Source organism: Falco rusticolus, chromosome 4 (genome assembly GCF_015220075.1).
Source record: "Falco rusticolus isolate bFalRus1 chromosome 4, bFalRus1.pri, whole genome shotgun sequence".
NCBI lineage: Eukaryota > Metazoa > Chordata > Aves > Falconiformes > Falconidae > Falco > Falco rusticolus.
This window is the reverse complement of record NC_051190.1, coordinates 83,577,042-83,604,681: the sequence shown is the minus strand read 5'-3', so window position 1 is coordinate 83,604,681 and position 27,640 is coordinate 83,577,042. Positions and strand designations below refer to the sequence as shown.

The 27,640-nt window shown below is 36.6% G+C and overlaps 1 protein-coding gene across 2 annotated transcripts in view; it reads right to left on the bottom strand.

Annotated features, from left to right (window-relative positions):
• Nucleotides 1-27,640, bottom strand: part of HDAC9 (histone deacetylase 9) — a 479,936-nt gene that overhangs the window by 53,675 nt on the left and 398,621 nt on the right. For both annotated transcript variants that reach the window (XM_037385339.1, XM_037385337.1), the window contains one exon: nt 3,618-3,736. In XM_037385339.1, the coding sequence (XP_037241236.1) occupies nt 3,618-3,736 (119 nt within the window). The remainder of the gene's footprint in view (nt 1-3,617; nt 3,737-27,640) is intronic.

The window sequence follows — 27,640 nt, the reverse complement described above, 5'->3', positions numbered from 1 at the left end:
AATCTCTGTTTTTCAGAAGACCTTCAGGACAAAGTGGTTATGCACTCAACAGTATACCTACTGTTTCTAATTATGCTAGGCGTTCTTATAAACAGTGTTGTCTATAAAGCTTGCCTTTTCTTCCTAAGATAGCAGGAATATAGCTGGTTCCAAAGGCCTGAGAGCTTCCCTGCAACAGAAAGTTTGCCATATGCCACGAGTCATCTCAAGTCTTTGCAGCTCATTTTTTTTCTTAACAGAATATAAAAGCCATCACAAAGTTTATGCACATGGATTGAGTATATGATTCAAGATGTGTATGTGTACCTGGGTATATACAAGCACCTTTTGAAATGGTAACACTTCATTAAGAGAAAGGACTGGAACAAAGAGCCAACACAAAATAAAATGTGGCTGTGAAATCCTCAAAGTCAGGATTGAAACAAATGTTTTAGTTAATATTCAGCCTCAATTCTGTATTGCACCTAACAAATTCTTTTTTGAGGCCAGGTAAAAGTTAGTTAAATATTCATTAGTTTAGTGAAAAATTTTCTCCTCAAAACATTAACAGACGAGGATGCATCGCAAAGGTAGTTGGAGAAAAAGATTTACTTATGGGAAGTGATTTGAAAAGTGTCATATGAAAGGAAAGAGCTTCCCTGCCAATCCTTTTCAAACACTACCTCTTTCTTTCAATGGAAAAAGACTATTAGTGATTTTGTTACTTAATGGGACTGGAGATAAATTAGGCAAGTGAGATATTGCCTAGCACTGCTATCATCACTGATCTCAGTTGGCCGTCTTCTATTCTACACCCTTCTAGAGGGGCTGAGATTCCCCTCAACTGTGAGAAATCTTGACATGCACATCAAACCCATGCATTTAAAATCAGCTGCAAAAATATATAGGACTACTTTGTTTCTGTTGTGTTTGTTTCCTAGTCAGACATGGCAGCTCTTCAGTAAATCAGGTTGCATGTCGATAAAGCAAAAAATTAAAATACTGGGTTAAAGCAGGTTATAATTTACACCTATCAAACTGCATAGATTTAGTAAACCATTTTTTTCTGTATGTAGTTGCCTGCTCTGTGGTTACTCCAAAGGCTGCCACTAGTCCAATTTGTTATCTTCATTGGATGGTTTTTACTTAATGACTTGGGAGTGCTGATTTGTTAATACATTTTCATTTTTTCTCTTTGACTGTACTCTGAAGGAAAGACATAAATAATTCCTTATCAAGAATCTAATGTCTCCCTAACTATCTTTAACAGCAAGGTTAGTAGCTAAAGACCCATCTTCTCTCTTTTGATGTCAATCTCTTCCTAATTTATATATGTAAAATTTGTATTTGGCATAGAAATCAGAAAATTCAATGTACTAAGTATACACAAAGTGCTAAAGATTTATAAAGAAAGAATATTTACAGGTTGAACTTTATTTTGCATTTACTCGTTTTGGGCATAATTCTAATTATTACAAACAAATTATATTAAAAAGTTGCATGAATATCTGTTTTTAGTCTTTATTATGAAAGTTTCTCTTTGGACTTTATTTTTTTTAATAGACTGCTCATATTTCTACATACCACGTATAGTATGCCATGTTCTAAAATGGTATGGTGGAATGTGGAGAATTTTGTTTTGGGGAAATAATAAATTCCTTTGGCTCTGTACAAAAGGCTTTATTCATCCCTCAGGTGCATGATCATTATCTGGATCTATCTTGGCTTTTCCCTTAATTTAAACAAGAGCCACCTACTGTAAAATCATCTTTTTTGCTTACAGACACGTGTAACTTGCAGATGTGCAGCCTCTTATATTAAAAAATGTACTGATTTCCATTTCTAAAAAAGTTATGAAGACTTAACTAATTAATTAATGAATGAAAATTAACACTGATTCCAATAACAAACAGTTTTTCTTGCTTTCAGGTTGAAATCCAGTCTAACCTGAGAGGAAAATATGAATCATATTGCAATTTCTAGTGAAGTTGTTGATGCTGCTATGCCAGAATATCATGTATGCCAAAGCATCTCATTAGAGCATCATGCATCCTTCAGGGACATGTTGCATGCATTCTCAGATGCAAAATACAGAAAATTATACAATGTTTCTCAACAAAGTATCTATTGTGTACTGGTTGAAGGCTCATCGTCCTACCACATAAGCTCATGGAATGGTGCCTCTGACGAGGAACCATATTTACGGAAAAAAATCAGTGAGTAAACCTCTTACAAAGGGCTTTTTCATGCATAGTGTTTTACTAAAAATCATAATACACAGAGAAGTGAAACTCAAACATGCATATAGGCTGCTACGTTCCTTTCCTCTCTAGTGCAACCACTGCATTAACCTGAAAATCTGTGCTAAAACTCAATATGCCTTATTGCAGCCACAGAGTCGTTCCCTTTCCACTTGTGCCTGTGTGAGTGTCTTTGGGTGGGCCCTCGCACTGCTCTCTGCATTCCTGCTTTCCATAGCATGTCACTGTGGACAGTTACTCTAGCTCTCCATCTATCCTTTTGTGCCTGGTATTCAGGGGACCCTGTGCAGCATGCAGTTAAAATGAAAATAAAATATGTGTCTTTTCCCTGCTCCTCCTGAGGTAAACCCCAACTTCGTTCTACTGACCTGTAACAAAAGGCAGAGGTCAGAAGGACAAAATTCTCTGAGCTGGAGTCCATTTGTGCAGTCTGTTAAATGCCATTAGGTCTCATCGACTTCTCCAGACTTTTCCCAAGGCATTTGTCATTAGCAGCAGAGATCCATATTTAATAGTTTTTTAAGTGTTATTATGAATTTCTTGAGATATACTGAAGAAAAGTATATATACTGAAGAAAATTATTCACAGCATTGCATTAGGAAATCATTTTGTGTTGTCTTATGGAAAGGGATTTATATATAGTGATGTCACAGCACACATTACTCTGCAGAGAGTTACTCTGTTACCCAGCCCTGCTTAACATCCCAGGCTCAGAACCAGTTTGGCCATGATACTCTGTAAGAACTAGTGACTTTGGAGTGCTACATATGAGACACTTCAGACAGACCTGCCTTTCAGAAACTATTAATTGTCTGCCATGAGCACACATTTTGGAGGACTGAAATGGACATCCAAACATTGAGACCCAACAGAGTAGTCTTTTAGAAAACTTTGGCCTTCATGAACACTGATGTAATTCAGGATTAATGCCATCAAGCTGAAAAGATTACAATAACAAAGAGCAATATGAGATTGGATTTAGGCCTCCAAAGTCTAAAATCTCCAATATATATTTAAAAAGAAATAACTTACTCCAGCATTTGGAAAATGAAGCCTATCAAAAAGCATGAAACCTCTAAAATGTTAGTTGAATGCCAGAAAAGTAATGCTTTAAAAAGTCAAGACAAAAATGCCAAGAGGAACAGAAAGGAGTGATCCAGAAACACTAATGTGTTTATTTCTACCCTGTCTGTGAGCTGAGTGAGACCCGCAGCTCCATGGGCATCTCTAGGCATTAACTGACATAGAGTGTCTGCCCTCAGTGGCACGGGTGTCACCTCACGGAATTGAAATATGGATGTAAGCTGGAATTAAAGTAAGGTTCCTAACTAGAAAAAATGCAAACTCCAAAACATGAGCCTTATGATGATACCTACATTTAGCCGTGACTTTGTACCCGCCCAGTGGAGGGTCGTGGCCTTCCACGGCATCAAATCCCGCTGACACCAGGACAATCTCTGGATCAAACTCATTGGCAGCTGGCATAATCACAGTCCTGTAGAGTGAAAAAAACCAACCTGTTAAAAATTAAAAGAACTTGTATCCTCATGATATAAATTGCCACAATCTCAAAAATCCACAACAGAAGATATTTTCTTTTAATTAAACCGATCTTCATGGTAGCTGTCCAAAACCAAACACAGTCCAAGGCTTCAATTAATTTCTTTCTATATTCACTCTTTTTTCTTTTCTACAATTGAGGAAAAAAAATAAATGCAGGTACATGTGAAAGCCTCTAATATTACACACACATCTGTGCCTGTTTTATTCTGCTGCCTATAAAAAGCTGCCTCTTCCAGGGAAGTGACTAATGGTTTACAGAGAGCACTCAAAGCCTGAGTGGAAACCCGGACTGCTCCAGTTAGTGCGAACTTGGTGTAAATTTGAACTATAAATTTCTTTTGGGAAAATGTTTGCTTTCCAAACTTCTTTTTTTTTCTTCTTAACATTTTTAAATGTTTGTCGAGGTGGGGGGTGACTCTAGCAAAGGAAAAACATGAAATTCCCTTAATCAAATCCAGACTATGTTGTCAAGCCTTTCCAAGGTCAAGCATAACAGGAATGTGACAACCACAAACTAGTGACAGCAACCCCTGCTGGTGTCGGAAGATAATTCAGCCCTTCACAGTCACAAAGATTCCACTTTTTTAACCCATTCCTTGACAAACTTCCATGGGGATATTTTGTTTCTTTGGTTTTGCTCTTATCCAAACTCAAAACATTGAAGATGTGTTGAAGGAGAAGACAAAAGCCTGCGTTCTGCACTCGAAGCTGCTTTCTTCCAGGCTGAATTTCTGAAGGGAAAGCATCCAGGTGGTTTTTACTAGTGCAACAAATACTGAGCCTGTAATGACTGGGCTAGTGAGGAGAACATCACTAATATTAAAAGCCAAATACACAAATGAATGTTCTATTCCAAATATAGTAACTCAAGGAAATCTCAGTTGATCTGCACTGGTCAAAACCTGAAGATCAATTCTGCGCATGTGTAATATCATTTGCTTTAGTTCAATATTTACTTTTTTATCATTTAATTAATTTATGCCAAAGAGATCATGTTTTTGTGGAAAGATTAAGGTTTTCTGTGGGGGGAAAAAAGTTCATTAATATTTTAACAACTTCTTAGATTTTCCTTTAGTTCAGTTTTTGATCTGTTTTATAAACCTGATTTTGTTCTGATTTCCACAAAGGTAATTTTCATATTAGGAAAGTGTTCCTTATATATATAGTCAGAGAAAAAGTGAATTCAGAATAAGGAAAAAGACTTTGTCAGGGCATACAGCATTTCAATGAATATTGTTTTACATTAGAAAAAAAAGATAGAAGCAACTCCATTTTTCTAGTGAATTTGCTGAAATTGCACTATGAATGTCTGCAGGCAAAGTGATGCAATTTGTGAAATATTCCTTTTTTTACATGTCATTAGTAGGCCTCTGCTGAAGCATGGATTCCAGTATGGACGCAGACCAACTTGAGAGAACAAAAGGAAAGAAAAAAATTCTAAAAAGCATGACCCAAGTGTATAAAATGATAGAATTATAATTGTTTGATTCACATAACATGAGAATAAACATTATAAAAGTCCAAAAATATATAGGTGGTTGTTGCAGGAGGAAAGAAATATTCTGCATTTCCACTGTGGATAGGACACGAAGTAGTTGCAGCAGGAAAGCTGTAGTTCAGACACCAGAAAAAGCTTTTTAATAGTAAAGACAGATAATAATTTAAATAAAATATTTAAGAAAATTAAAGAGTCTCCACCTCTTTAAGGTTTTTATAATAGTTAAAACAGATATCCATCAAACTTGCTACAGGTTCAAGCTGACACGGCCTTGAGGCAGAAGGTCAGATTACTTCCTTTCTAGGTCTTTTTTCCTGTAGTTCCATGATGTGTAACTATATAACACACAAAGTACACATATTAATAATTACATTAGACACTACAGCGACTGAACATTTTTGCAGGCTAATCTCCACAAAGTTAGGGAACAGTATCAAGAAGAAATATCTCCTATGAAACCACACCTTATCTTTGTTTTGTATATGCGTTCTGATACTCTAGCTATATGTTCATTGTCTGAAGCAACATATACTTCCCAAACTTCCTCACGTCTGCAACTCATGCGGCATGGATCCTGATTAGTGATGAAGACTGTGGCTGACATGCAATCTTGATCTGTCCCCATAGCACAACATATCTTTAATGCTTAAAGAAGGAGGGGTCCTATAGAGAACCCGCCCTATCCGCAGCCACTTGAGCTTTTGCCCTCCTCCTCCATTCAAATTTCCTCAAATTCAAGTCAGGCTCTGGTTTTTATTCCTTCATGTCCAATAAAGTGGCAGCACCACAGAGTACAGCATGGACAATGCTCAGGAGTCAGAGGATGGAATATGTTCAGTGCAGACAGAAACTCTGGTAACTGAAGTTGCCGAGCACTAACAAACGTAACCAGGCTAACACAGAATGAGATTTTTGAGTCTTGTAATTTGGAACATTGGAAAAATCTGCCACACTTCCACCACATTTCAAGGCCTTGCTCAAAAGCATAAAGATGTCAGCACATTTTTTTATAACTTGGGCAAAACAATGCATTTGACCCTTAATCTCATTCTTAGAAGCAGTAAAAATTGTTTAGCCACAGTTTCTTCAAAATTTTTTCAAATAAATTTGTCTGACATGAAAACTGCCAGCCACACTGGGTAACATTAGTAAAATTATTAAATACTGAAAACAAGGTCTTTCAGCACAAAGTACCAGGAATAGCTATTAACTCCATCTTTAATAGAACTGAACAGGAAATAGTAGCATATTCATAAATCTCTACAGAAATTATATATAGGAATCTCAGCTAAAGGAAGGATGAGGCTATAAGGATATTAACCAGAGGTGACATTTAGAATTCACTGTTTTGTTACTGCTTTCAGTATTACCTGAATTCACATGACTAAAATAAGACATGAGGGTTTTTCTGAAAGAATTTTTTCTTTTAAAAATGCACACAGTGTCTGTCAGATTTCACCAGAGGAATATCATCTTACTTTTGCTATAATACTGTCTCACAAATTATGACAAAACTTTGTTGCTTCTACTCTGCATACTACGTACCAAAAGAGCTAACCTATGTGCCCACAAGACCTGTGTCCTTGTTCATTTCTCTTTCACCCTCTGTAATACTGAGGGACTTGGAATGTCAGGGCTTATCCATCTTATACTGTTCTTGATTTAATACTGAATAGAAGCCCTTAAGGACTTTTCTTTAAAAAAAGACATTATGGAAAATGTAATCTATTTAGTAGGATAGCAAGCCTGACTCTTCTCTAAAACATCTCAGGGTGTCTGTGGTCCTTGTTAGCCAGGACTAACTGGCTAACTATTTGGTTACCAAGACTACTATTTGGTCTTTCAAAAAGATGACAGCTACAAGTCAGTTGCAGAGAGGATCATATAGACATCAGACATCTAGTTCCTAAATCCCTAATCCAGTCTTCCTCTACATCAACACACATTTGAAGTTGCTCCTCTTTTGAATAACTGCTATAAGATCTGTGCTTAGAGAAGAGCAGCTTAAGGTCTAGAAAATATCATAGCATTTTGTTTTGGACTTTGTGTATGTAGGACCTCTCTAACCTTTGTCTTGACTTGGCAGGAACTCCTTTGTGGCACAAAACGTGTAAATTCCATCACAAAAACGACAGATACTAACCTATCTTATGAAGTGCTGTAAGCACTCATACACATACATTTAAAAATACGGACTAAATCTCACCACGACATAAATAAAACCTTTTGGCATTTGCCACCTCTCAGGCTTCCGTGCCTCTATTATCCCTGAATAACTGTCTTCAGAATAATGTTTTGAGGTTGGCAGCTTTAAAGAAAGCCTACACAAAGCACAATATTCCACCTTTTTTTTTTTTCACACAAAAGCAGTGTGAAGCTCACTTTTCCCTTGTAAACATGCTTCTCCTACCTCAGGACACAGAATGGTTGGGCAGGCAGGGACAGCTACTGACCTTTCACTGTCTCTTGGGAGTAAAGAATCATCAGACCCTGTCTCTTGTTCCTTTCCCATCTCATTTAAACCCTGGAGGGCACAGCAAGGTTTAAGAAAGAGAAACCATCCATTGCCTGCCTCCTCTGGAGCTCTAGAATCACAGCACTTTCTTCTCAATTGCCTAAGAACAGAATCCTTTGAATCAGATCCTAACAGAAAATATTTTAAGGGTTTTTTTAAAGCATACAACTAGCATTGGTCATACACTAACAGATATTCATGTCAGCCTTCCCAGATTCCTCAGACCAACCCTATGTTCAGAAGTTGGGCTGCAGCTGGCAGGTTTTGTTATGGTGCAAAGTGTAAGTTGAATATTTACCTTCTTATTATTTAATCAATTCATGCAAAGAGATCATGTTTCTGTTGAAAGATTAAGGTTTTCTGTGGGGGAAAGAAGTTCATTAATATTTTAGCAACTCCTTAGATTTTTCTTTAGGGATCAGAAATCCTTTGCAAGGATGCATAGGCAGCCTGCACTCGGACCTAGGTAGGAACAGTTATTACCTTACCCGCAGCAGGAGTAAGAAATATGATTTAGCTTCTGGCCATAGGTCACCAGATAGGTACGGACTGGGGACTGGCAGGCAGGCCATCAGCTTCCTTCTTGAAGCCAGCTGGGCTGCAGGGGTTATCAGCAAACAGAAGTTAATGCTAGGATCCCACTCTGACGAAATGAGTGGTTTTTCTCAGAAGAGAAATTAATTTTATTCTTCCACTATGACTCACACTCTCCTCTACTCCCTTCTCCAAAGAAAATAAAACACATAAAAGAGATATTTATTTTCTGTGATCCTGAATCATATAGAAGCATAAATATTTGGTATACTGTATTCACCTAATGATGACAGCAGACTTACAGGGGCATCTTTCCTGGCTGACTGTTTCTTTCTTTTCTCTCACATTTTCATTAATAAACATGTCAAAGCCTGAAAGCTTGAGCAGCTGGATCACAGGAGTTATTTATCTGTGCTGAACCTTGCAGTTACAACGGAACTGTGTCCTCCAGCCCAACACAGTGCAGATCCTCCTTTAAGTCTCATGGTACTGGGAACAGAGCATATGTCTGGGAAGCTGAAAAGATTCCTTTTTGTCCCACTAAGATTTCCCCAAAGAATTAATATGTTCCATTTGGGTATGCTGCTGTCTGCAGAGAAGGCAAGGGATGCCTTCCAGTTGGGTGTAGTCCTAGAGAAAACATCAGGCATGTGATCCTCCCCTCCCCACCAATCTGAACATCAGATGCAAGACATTAAAGAGATTCTACCAAGGGACTCTGTTCCTTTTATTCTTCCATTCTATTTTTGAACATTTAAAGCACATGGTTAGGATGCTCCCAAACATTTGTTCTCCCAGAAGAGATTGCAGAGAAGTACCCAACTCAGAAATGACTGAAATGACTCTGCAAGTACCATCATACAGAGCTGGAAATCTCCAAAGAAAGTTAAGCTGATGTATACAGCTAGAATTCCTTTGCTGTGTGGGTAATTTAAGAGGGAAATGAGCAGTCCAGGACAGTAATTTATGTAAATGAAAGAGAAACCCCCACACTGTTCTAAAACAGCAGATTGGAATGTCTCAGTAAAAAATTATTTGCTCTTTCCCTGAAAACCTCCAGTGTTTTTATCCAGTGATCTCAAAGTACTTTCAGAACATTAATAAATGGAAAGGCTCATATCTTCAGCTGGTATAAATCAGTATAGCTGTTTCTGATTGCATAGTCCTTTAAAGCAAGCATTTTGTGTACCCACTTCACAGATGAATCAGCTAAAACTAAAAGCTGGTAAAAGACTTGAATAAATTGCTTGGTTTTCCCTGGAAAAAACATCGAAAGAAAATGCAGGAGACTAAGTTCACTACTTCAACTAGTAGAAAATGCTATAAAAGCACTGTCATATATTCAGTTATGCCAGACCTGTATTTTGCAAGAAAAATATGTACAATGCATTACTGCTATTAGAGTGGGGGGGTTGCCACCAAACGGAGACCCAGTCTGTTGTTTGAAAGAATGTAGGTCTGCCTATGGATTCTCAGTTTCACATCCTGCAAATAAAATACTATTCCAAACAATCACTATGTTGTCCTACCTTAAAATTACACATTTAAGTATGTTGTTGAATGCACCACGACATGAATAGATCGGAAAGTATTTAAAAGGTTGCCCCAGTAGGTATGTGGAACTTATGGTATCTATTATTTTTATGTGTTGTTTGCACATATGTTTTAACGTAACACAATATCAGGTAAGGTCTATCCTCAAAGAAAGCTACATAACATTTCTGTACAACTATTGGATAAATGTTTTTTCTCCATATTAATTGAGTTTTTACTAATGTCTCTCACTACAATTTTGGTTTACCCTCATGACATTTCTTTATGCCACTTCTACTGTCAGCTTGAGTTCACCAAGGCCACACCTGAGAACTTTCCCCCAAAACTACTTGCTGACTGTCATCCGACCATCAGCTTTGTCCTGGACTTATCCTCCGAGGTATGCCTAAATTCTGCACATTTTAATGGTATTAGTTTCTAAATTGTATCTTTTATATAAGTTCTATCTTTATGGCCTTTATTTTTATAACTTTTCTTTTATCCTTATAGGTTTTCTTTTTATAACTTTTAAATAATTTTATTCTTCTCTATTTTTTATAACCACAGTCAATATTTTCATTTTTATTTTATAGTTACCTTATTTGTTTTCTGGAGATAAAAAATATATTTTTCTTTTATTCTTCAAGGGGCAAAAGGTACCACATCAATACAAAATCCTTACTGCTGTAAATCATGGTCGTTTCACTGGGGTTTACACATGCTATTAAATTTAAGAACATACCAAAGTGTTTAAAGGGTTAAGGTCTTCCATGGATGCACCCAAGTTAGTAATTTCAAATGTTATAATTGTAGGAGTATATAAGTGCCACTGAATGAAAAGTTTCAGAAACACCAACAACCTTGTTGCTTTTTTTTTTTTTTTTTTGTCTTTTGAAGATATTTGTAAAGCCTAAGGCTATTATTTGTGGGTTCCCTTTTAAATTAATAATTATTTTGGCATCCTGCAAACAAGTTTCCTGATTTCTATTACAGATGGAATTGTAACATTTGAAGCACTCAAAAAGCATAAGAAATATTGACTAAAATATTTGCTGATCCTTCCATTTTTGTTATTTAGAAAAGTGGTCTCAATGTGATTATAAGGACTCTCCTACATTTAATCTACAGTGTGCCTTAGTCAGACTCTGAACTAATAAAAAAAGAACCAAAATTAAAAAAGTTAACAAACAGGAAATATGATAGAGATATTACTTTGTGGTTTTCAGAATTCACTTAAAAATTAATAGTATAGTCCAGTAAAATTATCCGATTTCTAGACGTGGGCAAATGTATATAAGCATGTAAAACGCACATTCACATCCATATTCAGAACAAAGTAAAATTCAAAGTTCAGTGGTATTGGGTAAAGGGATTGGCCAAAAATTATGGTAAGTAAGCTTGCTCAAAGGCTATGGGACTATGTATCTCTCAAATGATTATAGGTTGAAAGAAGAGGTTGCCTTCAAAGGATCAAAGACTTCCAGCTGCCCAGTATGCAAATATAAAACCTTCTATGAAAATATAGGCCAAGATAGCTCATGCAATAGCAGGATATCTCCTTACAGAAAACTTTTACCCTGACAAGTGATTGGGTAAAGAATCTGCATTTTCTATTAAATGTTCCTCTGGTTTTTTGGTCTTATTTGCAGAAGTACTGGCATGATGAAAGAAAAATTTACTGTCTTTGTACCTTTTATTTGTTTCTCAGATCTCAAACAAAGCTGGCTGGTGCCATGCCATCTTGTGCAACAGAAATAAAACTTATTTATTAAGTTCCAGCTGGTAGCTAAAGCACTGATGTGGCTTCCAAGAGCTATACAACTGAAGATGACATATGAGAAGGAGGAAATAAAGGTTTAATTTGCAAAGATGGGTCTTAAAATAGAACACAACATGACTTAAAATAGCATCACCAACACTGAGAAAGTAAAATGCCATTTTAAGTTAATTGTTTTTCTATCAAAGCCATTCTAACATGTATAGGAAGTGGTATTGACACTGTCAAATTTTACCCTGAAGTATTGTTTAAGATAGCATTTAGATTCAAGCTGTAACATGTTCCTACCAGAAAAATCAGTTCAGTGTCTATTTCTTGTTTTTACTTTACTTTGCAGGGACCGGGGGGAGAAGTAAATCTTTAGCAGCTTTTCTGCCATAAATACAATAATCACATTTGGGGGTATTCTAAGTATTCTCTTTCAAAATTTGCATGGCTGCTTAGAACATACTACATTTCTATCAAGCCTGAGTATACACTACAGTATTTTCCGTAACACAATAACTATCAGTTTTGCCTTTCTACTAAGTAGTTTCTTTCAATGGTATTCCATTATAAAAGTCAGTGGACTTGGCCTAAAATATCAACATAATAAACTAATAATACTACTAAAAAAGGTCATTGATCCCAGTAAATCTTCTTGCATTGCTCGTTAGAAGACAAAAGTGTTTTAATATCAGAAATAGTTAAATACAAAGGTAAAAATTTGCCACAATGTGTGCATTTATAGAGTTCACAAAATGAATGACAGCATGGTATCCTCTCTGAGGAATTTCATATGTCTATAACAAAGCATATTATTTTGAGCATATTCTACCATTTGGTGTGTTTTTTGAGTACTTGACACTTTTCAAATTACTTAGCAATCTAAGAACAGTACAAGAGAAAGGAGAGCATAGTACCGCTTTTACTTACACTCCACAGGAATGATGGAATTAGGGAAAAGAAAGAAATGGTGGTGTTCTGAATAAATTAAAAAGAGAAGAGGGCTCTGGTGCATGAAGTTTGTCTCAAGTCCAAAATCTAACCTCCTCCTTTATGAAAAAGACTTAGAAAAGCTTTCCAGTTTGGGCGTATATCATATAGTTTGACAAACAGCAGGAATGAGGAAAACATGCTACCTAAAATTTATTGTTATCGATTGTACAACAGCTCAGTTTGCGATGTCAACAATCTGCTTATGTCACCACTGGAGTGATTACCAGAGAAGTTTAAAGTCGATTTCGTTTCTTTCAAAAGTGAGATGTGGGCAAGAAGGGAAGGCAAGTCTTCTTTAAAAATGCCTGGTGAGAAGAATTAGAGGGGTTGCATTTTTCATGGGACCAGTAGATTGAGTGGGTAAAAATACAGAAATCCCTTGGAAAAAATACTTTTACCACAAAATTTGCTAAATTTCTGAAAAGTGCATTTTGCCCAGAAGGGGATTTTTTTTTTCTTTCCTTTTAAATGAAAAGAAAACAAACATTTTCTAGAAATTAAATTATTCATCAAGGTCACGGCCATTTGCAAAAGCATAATTTTTCACATGCTGTATTCATCAAAATGGTTGTGAATACAAAGTATGTGAAGTTGTCTTAATTTTTTTCTCAGAGGTCTCTACATATTCTTTCTTGCTTTGTCTTCTATTTCCTTTCATATACTCATAATTACTTTTAAAGGTATTTTCTGTGTATGTGGTTTTCTGGCTTATCATTAAACAGAAATGTCACAAGTTTCTGGATAGCCACTGTTATTTTATTGTACATTATGTTGTCACTATTCCTTTGAAGTAATGTTATTCAGAAAATTGCTCATATGGCTAATCTCATTTTTCAGTGCTTATGAGGCATTCTTTCAGTAGGAAGAGACAAATGTATGTCACTTCCGCTTGTTTTTTCTTAAGGAACAACATACCCTGGTAGAAAAGGAACACATGGACATTTTCTTACAGCCAAACCAAATTAACTAACGGGAAGTGTCTCTGATTTCAGACAGGAAGATATTGATGTTACAGGCAGCAATAGTACTCAGCACTTCTGTATTAGTAAATATGGGCCGATTTGTTTGTCTCATGCATGGCAGAAGTTTGTCATTGGAACTGGGTCTACTTTAGACCATCCCGTTACTCTAGCGTGTACCTAAACAGACCAGCTGGGCTTCATTCTGATAGCCAAAGATACAGCACCCCTCATACAACATGGTTAAAAAGTACAGAAACACCAAGTCTTCTCACTTTACCTAAATTGAATGTCACTTAATGGAACCCATACTGATGCAATTTTACTGGAGGTTTAGGGGAAATATTTACAGATAATTTAAGGTAACCCAGAAAAGCACTTTACAATCCCTGTCCCCACTGCAAAAATCTCAGAAAGAAAGAGAGAAGGTATTTGTGGGAGCAAGGAAAATGCTCACACTAAAGCACTAATCTCTAGGTACCATATAGTGTTAGAAGCGACAACGTTTTCTGACGCAGTTTCAGCTACTGTTTGGTTAGAAATGTGACCTGGTGCTGGCTCTGGGTAGTTTGGAGGAATCCTGTCTCTTATATTATCCTATCCTTTCTCTTCCCCTACACTCATTTTGCTCAACGAAATAGAGGAAATATGATAGACTCAAAGACAGAGAAAACTGGATATCAGTGCTTACAAATTAACTGAATTAAATGTGAGTAGGGCAACTCAACTGACAAAGGAAAGTACCAGACTTGTGCAGGGAGTAACATCAGGTAGGCTAATGTTTTAAAATATGAAGCATTCTCTTGCAAGAGAGTTACACCTATAACTTAAAGAATGAAGTCAAAGAAAGGACTGGAGGGAGCTAACGCTTAGGGAAATATGAAGCCAAATATTAAGGATCATGGGAATTTTGTTTCTAATTTGAGAAGTATGAAAAAAATAGGGATTTATACCTGCAATTAAAAGGGAAGCAGTTTCATATAGGAAGGAACTTTAAATATTAAGGAATCAATGTCACAAATAGGAAGTTCGATAAAATACGAAAGTAGCAAAGGAATCTGCATTAACACAATATCTAAAAAACCCCAAGATGGTTAGAAAATACTGTATCATCTTCAGAGAAACTTAAATAATAACAAAAAGGATACATGTTCCCATTCACAGACACAATGAGGGAAACAAAAAGATTTTCTTAAGCACATCTGGAAGGAGAAGAACAAAAGGAAAACCAAAGAGCTCTGAAAAATAAGGATTGAAGACACTACCACAGAATTCAGGAATAACATGACTCCTGCATAAATGTTTCACAGCTTTTGTTTTTAAACAAGGAAGGAATAGTGAACAGTAAAGTACTTGAAATGTCACCCCAAGAAACAAAACATGAAAATCTAGATATACTGCAATGTGATTTAATATTTTGCTTAAGCTTCCAGTGACTTCATGGAGCCAACATTTCTCCTAATAGATTTTATTTGATGTCTGCAAAAGAATTATAGAAAGTCTTGTGGTCCTACATCAATTATAACTCTTTCAGTGGTGTACATGGAAGAAGCCTTTTGTGCCAGGCATTTTACAGCAGAAAGGCAATTCCACTCACCCCAAGAGAGTCATACTGATACAATGCTAATCTGTTTGCCAATACAATCATTTGCACCAACTCTTCATGTTGCCAGGACCCCTGAAGAAGGTCAGAGGAAAAATGAAGGTGAAGTCTGGGATTTAAGTGAAGAGTATCTAGAACGTACATTTTGATGTTGCTGAATTTGCCTTTCCCCCATGAACTTACATCTCTGCACTTCTGTTACGAAACTGAACTGTTCACACCTCTTTCAATCATTTTTGGATCCTATTTGGAGTGATAAATTGGATAGTCTCTTCAACAGAATGAAACAAAAAAGACTTTTTCTACCATATGTTACAGTAATAAAAGAGAAAGCTGTTTCCCATTATTGGCTGGTCCATCCTCATGTAGTCAGTTGCCTTGGAAACTGAGATTGATTATAATTTCAAGAAAATGTAAGAATGAACTGAAACACATAGTTCCTTTTTCAATGTTTGTCTCAATTTACAGTGTTGAAACAAGTAACAAAAGCATGCCTACACATAATTTCCACTTCCAACTTTATTTTTGTTGCACTTATCTCTCAGAGTGACAATCAAAATAATATATCTTAGATCGGATACATCAGTAAAATAGTTATGAAGTTTCAGAAAACATTGCAATAAATGTAAGTCAAATGTATATTCAAAGCAACATAGTTAAAAAAAAAAAAGAAAAAAAAGAAAAAAAAAAAAAGAGTTGTTCTTCCAGATTTGATATCTGGATGATACAGTATCTAGGTATCATATAATTCAAATTCTTCACTCTGTCCAAAAACTTGAACTTTTACTGAAGCCAAAATATATTTGATAAAACGTTCATTTTCCAAGTATTTCACAGACCCCTTCAGGAGTTCATAACCATTTCTATCTTAAGGATCTGACTTAAATCAACTTTAGTGTGCTTACTGCAAATAAATTATCATTTATTCATTAAATGTTTTTGTCATTTTAAATCCCTTACTTAAAACTGCCAATAGAGCTTGTGGACTGTGCAAAGATCTACTTCAAAAGCAGCACTTTTCACGTTGCTCTCTTTAGTTACCAACTGTTCCAAAAAACTCTGCAAAGATCTTTTTGCTGTGAGTTCAATTCCACTTGCAAACCTATATTTAAAAACAAGGAATTCTACACCAGCTGAGAAATTTGGCACACTCTTCACATCTACTCTTTGTTAAAATTACTCTTCCAACATAAAATTGCCAAACCTGTCACAGGGAGTTGTGCAATTACAGTGAATAGGAAGAAGTTTTTATCATTGCTAATACATGGGAGGTGATCCAATAGATTTTAAAGTTGTGGCCCCTTCAAGAAAGGTTAGAAGACTCTTGGCACATAAGCAAAAAGAATTTTTGAGCTCTTCAGCATGAACAGCTAAGGAAAAAATTACTTATTAAAATCTGTAATCTTCATATTGTTTTTCTGTAGTTAGTTCAGTCTTTGGAAAAAACCCCAGAACTCTAAGTTAGTAGAATGTTTAGGATAAGTAAAGAAGGATTCAATATATAATGATTTAAGTTGATTTTTATTTTGCAGTCCTAATTTCAACAATTTCTGACTTTTGTGAATTCATAATATCAATCAAATAATATCTAAAATTTGATTTTTTTCTTCTCACTTATTGGAAAATTCATGTCTTTTTTTTATTGAGCTCTGCATACTTGACAGACATTGCTAATCAAGTAGTTTGCAATGAATTTTCTTATGTAGTGCTAAAAAAATTTTTGTATTTTTAATATTATTTAGCTCATATAGCTATAAAAAGACATTGAAATAACACAAGTATAATTATAAATTTCATGTCGTAGCCTTTAAATGGTTAAAAATTTCTTTATTTTATATCTTGAATTCTAGGAAAAATCTGAGCTTTTAGTTGTAAGTCTTGAAATTTATTTTCAATCTCAAACAACAATTGTTGCCCTGACACTGGGAATCCTGGCAAACTGTCAGTCCAAGTGGAAACCCACAGTCAGGAAGGAAATAGTTATTTTTGAAAAGACTTGACTGTGGAATGAGAACTGGTAAAGTCTTGCTTGCTATAACACAAAGCAAGTCAGCTTTCCCACCACCTTGTTGCACTGCTTTCTTCAACCAAAAAGCAATGATAGAGATGAGGAGTATCAAAGAGCAAAAAGTACTTAAAAATAAGCTGATCCTGCCAAGGCTGATATTTTCATCTTCCCTCTGGCTCTATTCCATTCCCTTTAAATTCCATTGAATCACCAAAGAAGAACTCCGGCCTGATCATGGAATAAACCCCCCCCCCAACAAAAAAATCAGTGACTAAACCAACAAATGAGAAGTGCTCTAGCTTGTAATCTAAGAACTTCTTTTAGCAGGATTGCTAACTATTGGTGAATACAGCTCAAGAATGGCTTAAAGAAGCTGCTGCAGCTCTAGAATACTAAGTATTTCTGTAATTCATGCATATAACATACACATAAAAAGTGTTTAAAATGGAAAAAGGCATATTTTGTTTCAACAGCTACAGGGTACACATGCATCTTCTGATTTGGCTCAATACCTAAATGCAAGTGAAGCCAAATCCTGAGGCACAGTCTTTCCAGACTTGTGCTCTCTTCAACACTTCCTACATTCTCCTTCCATAAGTTGAAAAAATTCAATAGGAATTTTTTTAATTCACAATCCCATATAGATGTAAATAGTGATTTATTATTAAGGGCATTAAGGTTATTATTAGAACAGGCTATTGTGAGAAAAAATGGTGTTCTTGGACATATGTAGAAACCCATGGGTTTTGTTTATCTTGCTATCAATGCATTCAATTTTAGGCTCTGTACAGCTTTAAAAGGAAGCATATATTAGCAAAGAATAGACCTCAAGGGGTTTGAAGCTTGGTTTATATAAACATATAAATGTTTTGATGTTTATTTCATTCCTATCTATGCAAGGTCACCAATACTATCAGAATATCCTGTTCTAGAATCTCTGTTTCTAATTCCAGGATGAAAAGATGCACAAAGTTTCGCCTTAACCTTTTTAAAATCCTGTTAAAGATTTGTCTGATTCTGAAGTTGGACTAAGGGTAAAAGTTTCTTTATTTTATTTTATCCAGACTTGTTCCACCACGTCTTGTGTAAATCATTATAGTCTTGTCTCTCTCACTTCATTGGCTTTTTGGCTTCCATCTGTTTTCTCTCATCTTTTCCTCTACTCTGTCTCATCTGCATTCTCTTTCTACTCTGCTTTCTCTCATCTGCTTGCTCGTTACTATTAGTCCAGCCCTCTGTTTCCCCCCTTATTTCCCAGTTATCTCACAGAGGTGGAAAATGCACGAGACCTGAGGTCTCCACTCTGAGAGATGCTGACCACTTTAATGTCTGTTTTTGGCCTGTAAACTTTATTTATTTATTTATTTTAAAATTTATTTTTTAAGACAGCCCTGGATGTCTTCACTGACGTAAGCATGTTACTTTTCTGAATGTTGTCTAGGGTACATTGTGTTCTTATTCCTGGAAGCATTAAAACTCCACAGGATCCATTTGCACTTTTCACAGAAAAGTGCAACTCCCTAGTGTCCTACCTGCACACAGGTTAGCACAATATCATGGTACATATTTCACTAATCTCTGAAGGGAAGCTGTCAATATTTTGTTGTTGCATGCTATTGTGTCTGTTGTATCTGTATTCAGGAGTGTGTTCATTTTAATGTTAATACAATTAATTTAATAATGATGCTGTGATACAAGCAAAAATTTGGGTATCTCCAATGTAACAAAAAAAAAAAAATCCTTTTAGGATCAGGACCCAAATATATAAATTATTTTATCACTGGAAATGGCTTAACATGGCAGGCTTAATGCTCTACAGCTTAATGCTCTACAGCTCTTTGTGACACCATGGATGTCACAACTCCCCATTCTAAAGCCATAACTTAGCCATTGATGATCAGGGGTAATCATTAATCCTTAAAGTGAATTCAGTCAGAAACTTCCCACTTGAAACTATTTTTTAACTTTCTTAATAAAGAACAACTCTTCACAAATGTTTAAAACTGTACAGTAAAGTACTGACCTTCCAAAAGTGTGCATATGGTCTCATTCCTGGAGCTTTCAGTTTCTTGCGTTTGTGCTCTTTACCTTGTGAACTCCCCAGTGCAGTCCCCTGTGAGAGAAGTCTGGAGATGCAATGCCAAAGCAACTTAGATAAGGTCATCACCTCAGCACCAGGCCCATCATTTAAAGGGTGTGTTGGTGCATAATTCACAGAATTATGAACACATTTCTATGTCTCAGGCTTGGGAACACTGGCTGGACACTTAACTGAACTAACAGTGTCAGTGAAGTTCAGCTGTGCTATGTGCCCCTTTTCCTTGGGACAGCTCCCATATACAGTAAAACGCACCTCCTCCAAGTAAGCACTCCTGAAGTAGGAAAGCCTTATTTATCTTCTGGGACTTACTACTTCTGCCCTCATGCCAGCAGAGATCTGTATTGGTCAAAGCTTTCATTCCACAAACTTGTCCTCCTCATGCTGTCCAAGGAAATCTTTTCAAGCACTCCCCAAAGAAGGTACAAATAGTAAGGTTCTTCCTCTTCCCTGTGTCAGCAGAGGAGGAAAATCACTGCAAATTAGTGCCCTGCTATGGAGAAAACTTCTGGAAACTCCAGAGACTTCTGCAGTTTTCCAGAGGACACAAATGACATTTAGAGAGGTAACTTGCACGTTGCCTTAATCCCAAGAGTCCCAATCTCTTTTCTGTGATTGTGAAAACTGTGAAAGGTCTGAAACGGAGACTGGAGAAAGGATCGTCCCTCTGTTGACAGCACTGCTGTCCTCTGAATGGTAAAAAGGCAAGTGACAGAAGTGGGCTGACTTGGATTTTGTCAAATAAAAGTAGTAGTGTTATTCCATGACATACTGTGCTCTTTTTTTTTTAAAGACTGAAAAGTTTTAAAGCTGAGGTGCTAATTTGGAGCCCTGTCAGATTAAGGGTGCTACTGAAAAAAGTAGCCAGTCCTTCATGCTTTAAAGGGAGGCTCTATTCTGAAAGCTGGCATCTGTGCCACAGCTAAAGCAGTATTTATCTTTCAAAGAAATGCTGAGAGTCATGAACCTGAGTGATTTGGAGCTGCTCTATTTATAAGCAGATATTCAAGACAGCATTTTTGGAAGGCAGCCACTGGAGTGTACTGTATTACAGAATAAATCACACTGAAAAGATGCTCCTTGTCAAGTTGGAGATACTTTTAGAAAAGATCAGTTACAGAAACTATCACATTTATGTGACTATTTCTACCTTTATTAGTGACACAAGCTTATTTCATACAAACTGTAAGATCCCAGATGAGTTCCCCTAAGATTTCACACAGATCGCAATACCACAAGCTCTTAAATCTAGTGGAGAATTCTCATTTTTTATAGTACAATGAAGTACAATTAAGGCATGATCTTCCTCTGACAGGTCTAAAATGATCTCCATCTCAGCTCCTTAGGGAGTGTGTTGAAATTTAGCCATTTAAAAGACCTCTAGCCAATGTTTCAACTGTTCTGAACTCTCATAAATATCATCAACTCTAAATTTCTGGAAAGGGTCACTGTTGAGAGGTAATCCCTTCAGGAGTATACAGTACAACCTGACTAAAATACAGCCTCATCCCAGGTTCTTGTTCTCACGTATTGTTGTCTAAGTGCAGCCAATAATATTGGCTACAGAAGGTGCAGTACAAGGATATAACAAAAAGTGTACAACCGAAGTGGCAAACCTCCCACTTACTTCATCAATAAATGAAGTGGATACCTTGCCTAGGGACAATGCACAGTGCAGCAGGACACAAAGATGTGTTGCTTTAAAATGAGTCAGCGTAGATACCAAAAAACTTTTGCCATGACTTCATTTTGCACAGGCTATTTCATACTGCTAAGAAAAGGTAATTTATCTTAGTGCAGTATATTAGCCCCTTTAAAGCTTCTTCCAGTCTGAGAGATTAGTTTGGAGACAGATATAAACTACTTAAGAGTGTGTGTGCTTATGTTTTGACACTGTGTAGTAAAGACAAAATCAATTAGCATGGGTGGTTCATGAGAATTCTGCAGACATATCACAGGTAGCTTAAAGCTGGGTTGAACATGTCTACACTTTCTTTGCAGGTATAGAAGTATAGGCATACTCTGTGACATTGGCTTAGAACAGGGGTCCTCAAACTTTTTAACCAGGGGGCCGGCGCGCGGATGCAGTGGCAGGCAGTCATCTGCGGCCCCTTGGTTTCCCCCCAACCCCCGGCGGGGGGTTCTGTAAATACCGGGGGCCGGATTGAGGACCCTGGGGGGCTGTATCCGGCCTGCGGGCCGTAGTTTGAGGACCCCTGGCTTAGAACAATATCCCTAACCATATATGGATGAAATAATGGTTAACTCAATTTTCCCAAATGTATGTAAATAACCATTACCTAGAATAGAGATGAAATTAGCCAGAAATGGCATCCAAATTCAGATGCAGACACTTAACCATATACTGTAGGAGTCTATATGTGAGCTGAGGGTCTAAACTATCATTGTATTTCATGGAGACAGAATCCATTCTGTTACCTATGTGAAGATATCCAGTGGATTTTGGCATGCAGGGGAACCCGTCCTAGCCACCTGCTGACCCTCCAAAAGGGACCAGTCTCCCAGAGATCCTGTGCTATAGCTGTCAGCCACAGCAGTAAATGCAGCTCCTCTAGCACACCTCACGTGGCACTGAACTTGTATGTTTTGGAGAATCCTATCAAGGCCCTAGTCCATATAGGCAGTGAAGTCTGGAAAGTTATTCAAACAATGCATATCCCTGCTTAAGGGTGAGTCACACAGCTCTCTCGATTTAGCTATCACCCAGAGCTCCACAATAGGAAAATAGACACCTTGCTCACATGCAGATGCCTGCATTGCAGGGACATGGCTGGAATTCTGCATTTGACCCTGAGTTCATCTTCTGCATTTGTATTCTAGTTTTTAGCCACAACCTAGTGTGAAATAAGAATCCAAAAATCACAACTTCAATATTATTAGGTCAATCAAGCCAAAAGCTGCAGCAGAGAAACCATTCTAGGAAGCCTTCCACTAGCGCTATTCTCTATCCAGTGATAAGGTACTGGGGCAAGGAAGGTCTCCTGAGTAGAGAGCAGAGGAACTCAAGCTTCTTCTTCCAGATATAAAGTCATCTTTCTTTATGTTCAAAGCAGAAAGGACATAAGGAAGTGAATCACATCTGTATAATCAACTTTTTCAACTAAGATCTGAAAATGTATGGCTGCTTTCCACATTTTCCTTTAGGGTACTAATACAAATTGTTTCTGTACGGCAGGCTCAACCTTCTGTTTCCTCTCCACAGCTTGTACATTGCTGCTTTTTCAGTGCAAAAATCATAGTCTGATCTGGACAGCTAATACTGTTATAATAATTTATAACAATAATTATATAGATTTTAATAAGAATAATAGTATTCATAAGCAGTGTGGGCAATATAGGACTTAACACTTTGTTAATTCCCCAATCCTTACATAACCTAATATGACAAATAGCATAGAACTGCAGTTACACAATAGCTTCCATTAAAGAAAATATTACTTGTTTTTTAACTTAAAATGTGTGAATTATTAGCCCATGTTTTAAGACATCCAAGATGGGATTGACTGCAAATTCAAAGTAATGCTTCATGTTACTATAGAATAGATTTTCAGTATTTTAAGAACAAAAATAAATAGAATGCAATGGGAAGTCTTTTAAATTTTTAAAGAAACATTGAATTTGTGTGCATTTTCCTGTTTTTTATTACAGCACTATCAATCACTGTAGTTATTTTGGAATACTGTACATATGAATTAAATTAACAAAACAGAGCTATTAGGAGAAAATATGCAACTAAAAGCACTCCCTGTTTTTTCTTAATCCTAAATCTGACCTTGTTAACACACAGGTGCAAGACTTCACACTACAACCAAGAACAATAAAGAAGCATGCTGTCCCCATTTTTCCTCTAATTGTTCTTTTCTCCAAATTGTATTAGCTCTCATTTGTTTTATGTGATATTCACTATTATTCCCTCCTTTTCAAGTTTATGTAGTCATGGAAATAAGAGTACAATCCTTTGATCTCCCACACCACACAAAAGTAATCTATGAGAGTATAGCATATGCCATAATATGAGAAATGTATCCCAGTTGAATTCCTCAGTCAAAAGAATTACGTACCTATGACATCCTCTGTGAAAGTTCTCTGCAGTGAATTATTCCCACTGTTGTTACTGAGTACAGCAATGAAAAGTCACAGTCAAAAACCACATGTATATACCTTAGGTAGGTAATGTCCTTATTAACTCTTTCTGTATTCGTTACCAGGGTAAAGGATGCCTGAAAGCAATCTATAATTATATAAACAGGTAAAACATCTAGCATCCAATTAAATGTTCTTTATGGCATTTATCTTCCAGTTACCCTCTTGTTATCAAGAAGTGTAAAAGAACATGTAATGAACAACAGAATGCAGTGCTGCCAAAACATATGTCGTGGTCATTGCATCTAAAAGTGACTTACTGAACCCAAGTGGTTCAATTTACCTCTTCTTTACGCATTCTAAAATGATGCAAAGAAAGAGTAATGAAAAGCATAATCAAAAACTATGTTCAAATTTTAACACGAGAGCAGATGAATACATAGAAAGATGACATCTAATCCCAGTTTTATAGATCTGTCATTTTAAAGATGCAGGAATTTCACAGAATTATTGAAAGTAATGAGGCCGAAAATTTATTCTTGGCTCAGCCAGTGATTTGCCATGTAGTCTCTTTAGTGTTTTGAAAATACACAACACAACAATGTTACATCATATAATGGCTACTTTATGATTTTTTTTGTTAGATTTTATTAAATTGCAGATTTACAAGCAATTGTAAGTAAGGTGGAAATTATGACTGTGTAGCTCTCAGCTTCCCACATGAAAAATGACCCTTTTTAGTAATAATCATTGTACTACCTTAAAAACATTGTTGGAAACCTTGGAAGTGAGTGGTTTAAGCTTCCCGGGAATTTTTTCCTGCAGTAAAGTGCTTCCTCAGTCACTATCCCCTGCTTGCCTTACACCACCCACCTAAGCTTAACTTTACTCTATAAAGTTTGTAGACAGATGTACAAAGGTCAAATTAAATCATTGGTAGATTTTATAATCCTGCTCCTTCTACTGAAGAGATCATTAGACATATGCGCAAGGTATGAATTAAGTCACTAATAGGTTATATAATCTCACTTTTCCTAGTCAATAAATCTTTTCCAATATACTATAATATTATTATATCATCATATATACTCCTCTAAATCCCATTAGCCCCTACAAAATGTGAAAGTAGCTGGAAGTACAGTCACACAAGAATTATGATTGACATTAATTGCCCAAACTACTTCTTAGGAAACATGGTATCAAAAAGGAAGTTTGTGTCTTGTTATTTAATTGTAAAAAATGAAAGCCAACAAAATCTTCTGTTTAATAAAGAGCAGAACATCTGCCCAACTGGAAATACTGCTTATAGGAACTCTCACACTCTCACACTATGACACCTACACTGCTATTTTCTCACAAAACAACCTTTTGTATTAGAAGGGAAATTATTGTTTTCTGATAATTGTAGTGAATTATGATGATTTCAAAAGATATTTTCTTAGCTCACAGAGAGATTCATTAGTGCTAATAGAATATGCATCAAGATATAACCAGCTCCCTGTGATGCTGGCTGTGAGTTTAAAATTTCACAAAATGTTGATAAAAATATTAAAACCTGCTGCTTCTCTTTAAAGCATGAAACCAATTCACAATTCTAATAACATAAAACATGTTTAAATGACAGGCCATAAAGAGAAAGGGAAGAAAAAAAGAAGGCTTTAGGCTTCTTAAATAGGAGTCTTTTGTATTAAAAAATCTTCAGTTATGCATACATAAAATTTGCATTGTAGCATATCTATTATCTGTAAAATAACGCAAGGTAGAACTATCATGAATTACACAAGCCTTCTTTGTGATACAGTGTTACCTTAAGGAAAGAGCTGAATACCCTGTAGGATGTGCTTTTGTGACATTTCTAGTTTTTATGAAGGAATCCAAGAGGTTTTCAGGCTTTTAAGAAAAAGAAATATTAGCTCCATAAAAAAAACAACAACAAAACAAAACCCACACCCAAACAAAAACACGAAACAAAACACATAAAAAGCAAAATAAAATGCTCACAGAGCGGACAACAACAGAACTGATTTTTCAGTCCTTTCTAATTTGCCTCCCATGCTCATGGAAAAAATGTTTGTGTGTCTTGATATGAACTTCACAATTTCAGTCTTACTAGAAAGTAATATTCATCAATATTTCTTTTATGTGCTAGCATTGGTAATATGGGATCTGACCCAAATTTGCCAAAATTATACACTTTCATTAGTCTCGAGAGGCCCAGTCCTGCAAACATAAATGCACATGTGTAACTTTGCTGAGTAACCTGATTTACTTGATAATGAGTTAACATGTAAATATATTCAGCCACACATCTAAGCATTTGCAGGATCTGTCCCAGGTTTCCTAACAGCAGTCTCCCCAGGGACCTTGGTGGCCCTAGACACTGGATCCTGAAGCCTGACAGACGTCTTGTTTGCTATAGAGTGTCTAGATCTGAAAACCGATTAATGCACACAAGTTCAGCTTCCTTTTTTTCCAGTAGCACCACCAGCTGGAGCAGCTAAAGAGATTAGAACCAAATTCTGAAAGTGGTTATCCTGAAGAGAATAATTCACAACTAACATTGCTAAAATACCTCAATTGTTGCTTGCCCTTACAGTATTTCACAGGAGGCTTTCTGTTTTTGGAGAGCACATTACAAGTTACCCTCAAGAAATCAGGCTGGCTATAAGGAGTTGGTTCTATAGGGTGTCAGGTCTGCAAACACACCATAGGGGTTTCCTCACTTATTCCCACTTCAAAGCAGCGTTAAGAACAATTTTTCTTTATTACAGATTTTAACTAGATTTCTTTCCCCTGTGATGATTAATTAGGCGTTTGTTACAATTTGCCTTCTTTCCACCTCTAAGAATAAATGTCCCCTTCTGCTAATCAGACACAAACAAAATGTTTTGAAAAGTAATCACTTGTTAAAAAAAAATATGGAAATTGGGCTTCTGTGTTGTGAGGAATGTACACACATAGCACAGTGAAATTTAACACGGGTAAATGATCTGACTACCTCAAAGTGAAGTTTTTGCCTTCCTACAGTGGCCTTTCACCCTGCCCTTTCCTCCAATCTGAGGAGAGCTGATGTTGATGGAACATATAATGGCTCCTTTCCTGTGTAGTAAAGTCAGCAATAAAGCTCAGTAATTAAGGTGACCGGGGAGGCCCAGCCCAGCAGGCTAGTGGTGTGGCGAACACTTTCAGAACTTCAAACAATATCAAAGTCACTGAAAAACGGGCCTAGCTCAGGACTGGTTTGAATTAAGCCTCACTTCCACACGCACTTTTCAAATCCAAGCTCAAACAAGAAAGCCAAGGCCTTCTGGATTTCATTAGACCCAATTATCTTATCTGTTTCATCTCAGGCCTGACCCTAAGGCTGGCAAACAGCTATTCAGTGTGTTTGTGTGGTTGTTTGAGAAAGCCTCCAGCCAGCCAATGGCCTGAGGAACTGCTAATTAAAACACAGTTGCCCCCTGCCTCTAGTGATTAAATATTTTCGAGCTTTTGTAAATAATTTTTCCATTCTTTGCCCCAAGCCTCAGAGGTCCAATACATGCAGTAATTTATTTAGTTTGTCAAAGAATAGTGCTGGAAATAAAACTATAATAGAAACTTAGGAAACTCATATCTTGCTTAACTTCTGCAAGTGGCATTCTACAAGCTTACAAAACACGTATACTGTTTCTTATGTAATTAAGCTTTAATAACCTCATTGTGTTTGAAGTGATACAGTGTATAACAGGCCCTACATTTTGTTGATAATCAGGTTTCCTCAGATGTCAACAGGATACATATGCTCATGGGCTTAATGAGCTCATAGGCACTGCAGAAGTGATACTGAGCAGTATCTGCGCTCCTGAGATGGACAGACAGAGGGTGAATCACTTCCAAAGCCTGTTTGGGGAAGGACTGAATCCTACCAGTTACATACATACGTCTTGGTTGACAAAGAAAAGTTTCAGAATATAAGCCCATGTCACCATGTCCCAAATGAATTCTAGTCATTAAAATGTGCATAAAAGACAAGGAACTCCATGCCTTTCATCTGGGCTAGAGGACTTTATCCCTTCATCCCTCTCTTTCAAGCCCTGGGAAAACACCCCTTTCACATCAGATCAGAAGACCTGATTCTAGCCTAGTTCTAGCCTTGGTCCCAGCCACTGCACCAGCTCATTTGACCCCACGTCTCACATGCAGCCACTATCACAGATATTGGGGGTGAGTACCTCTCACACAACATG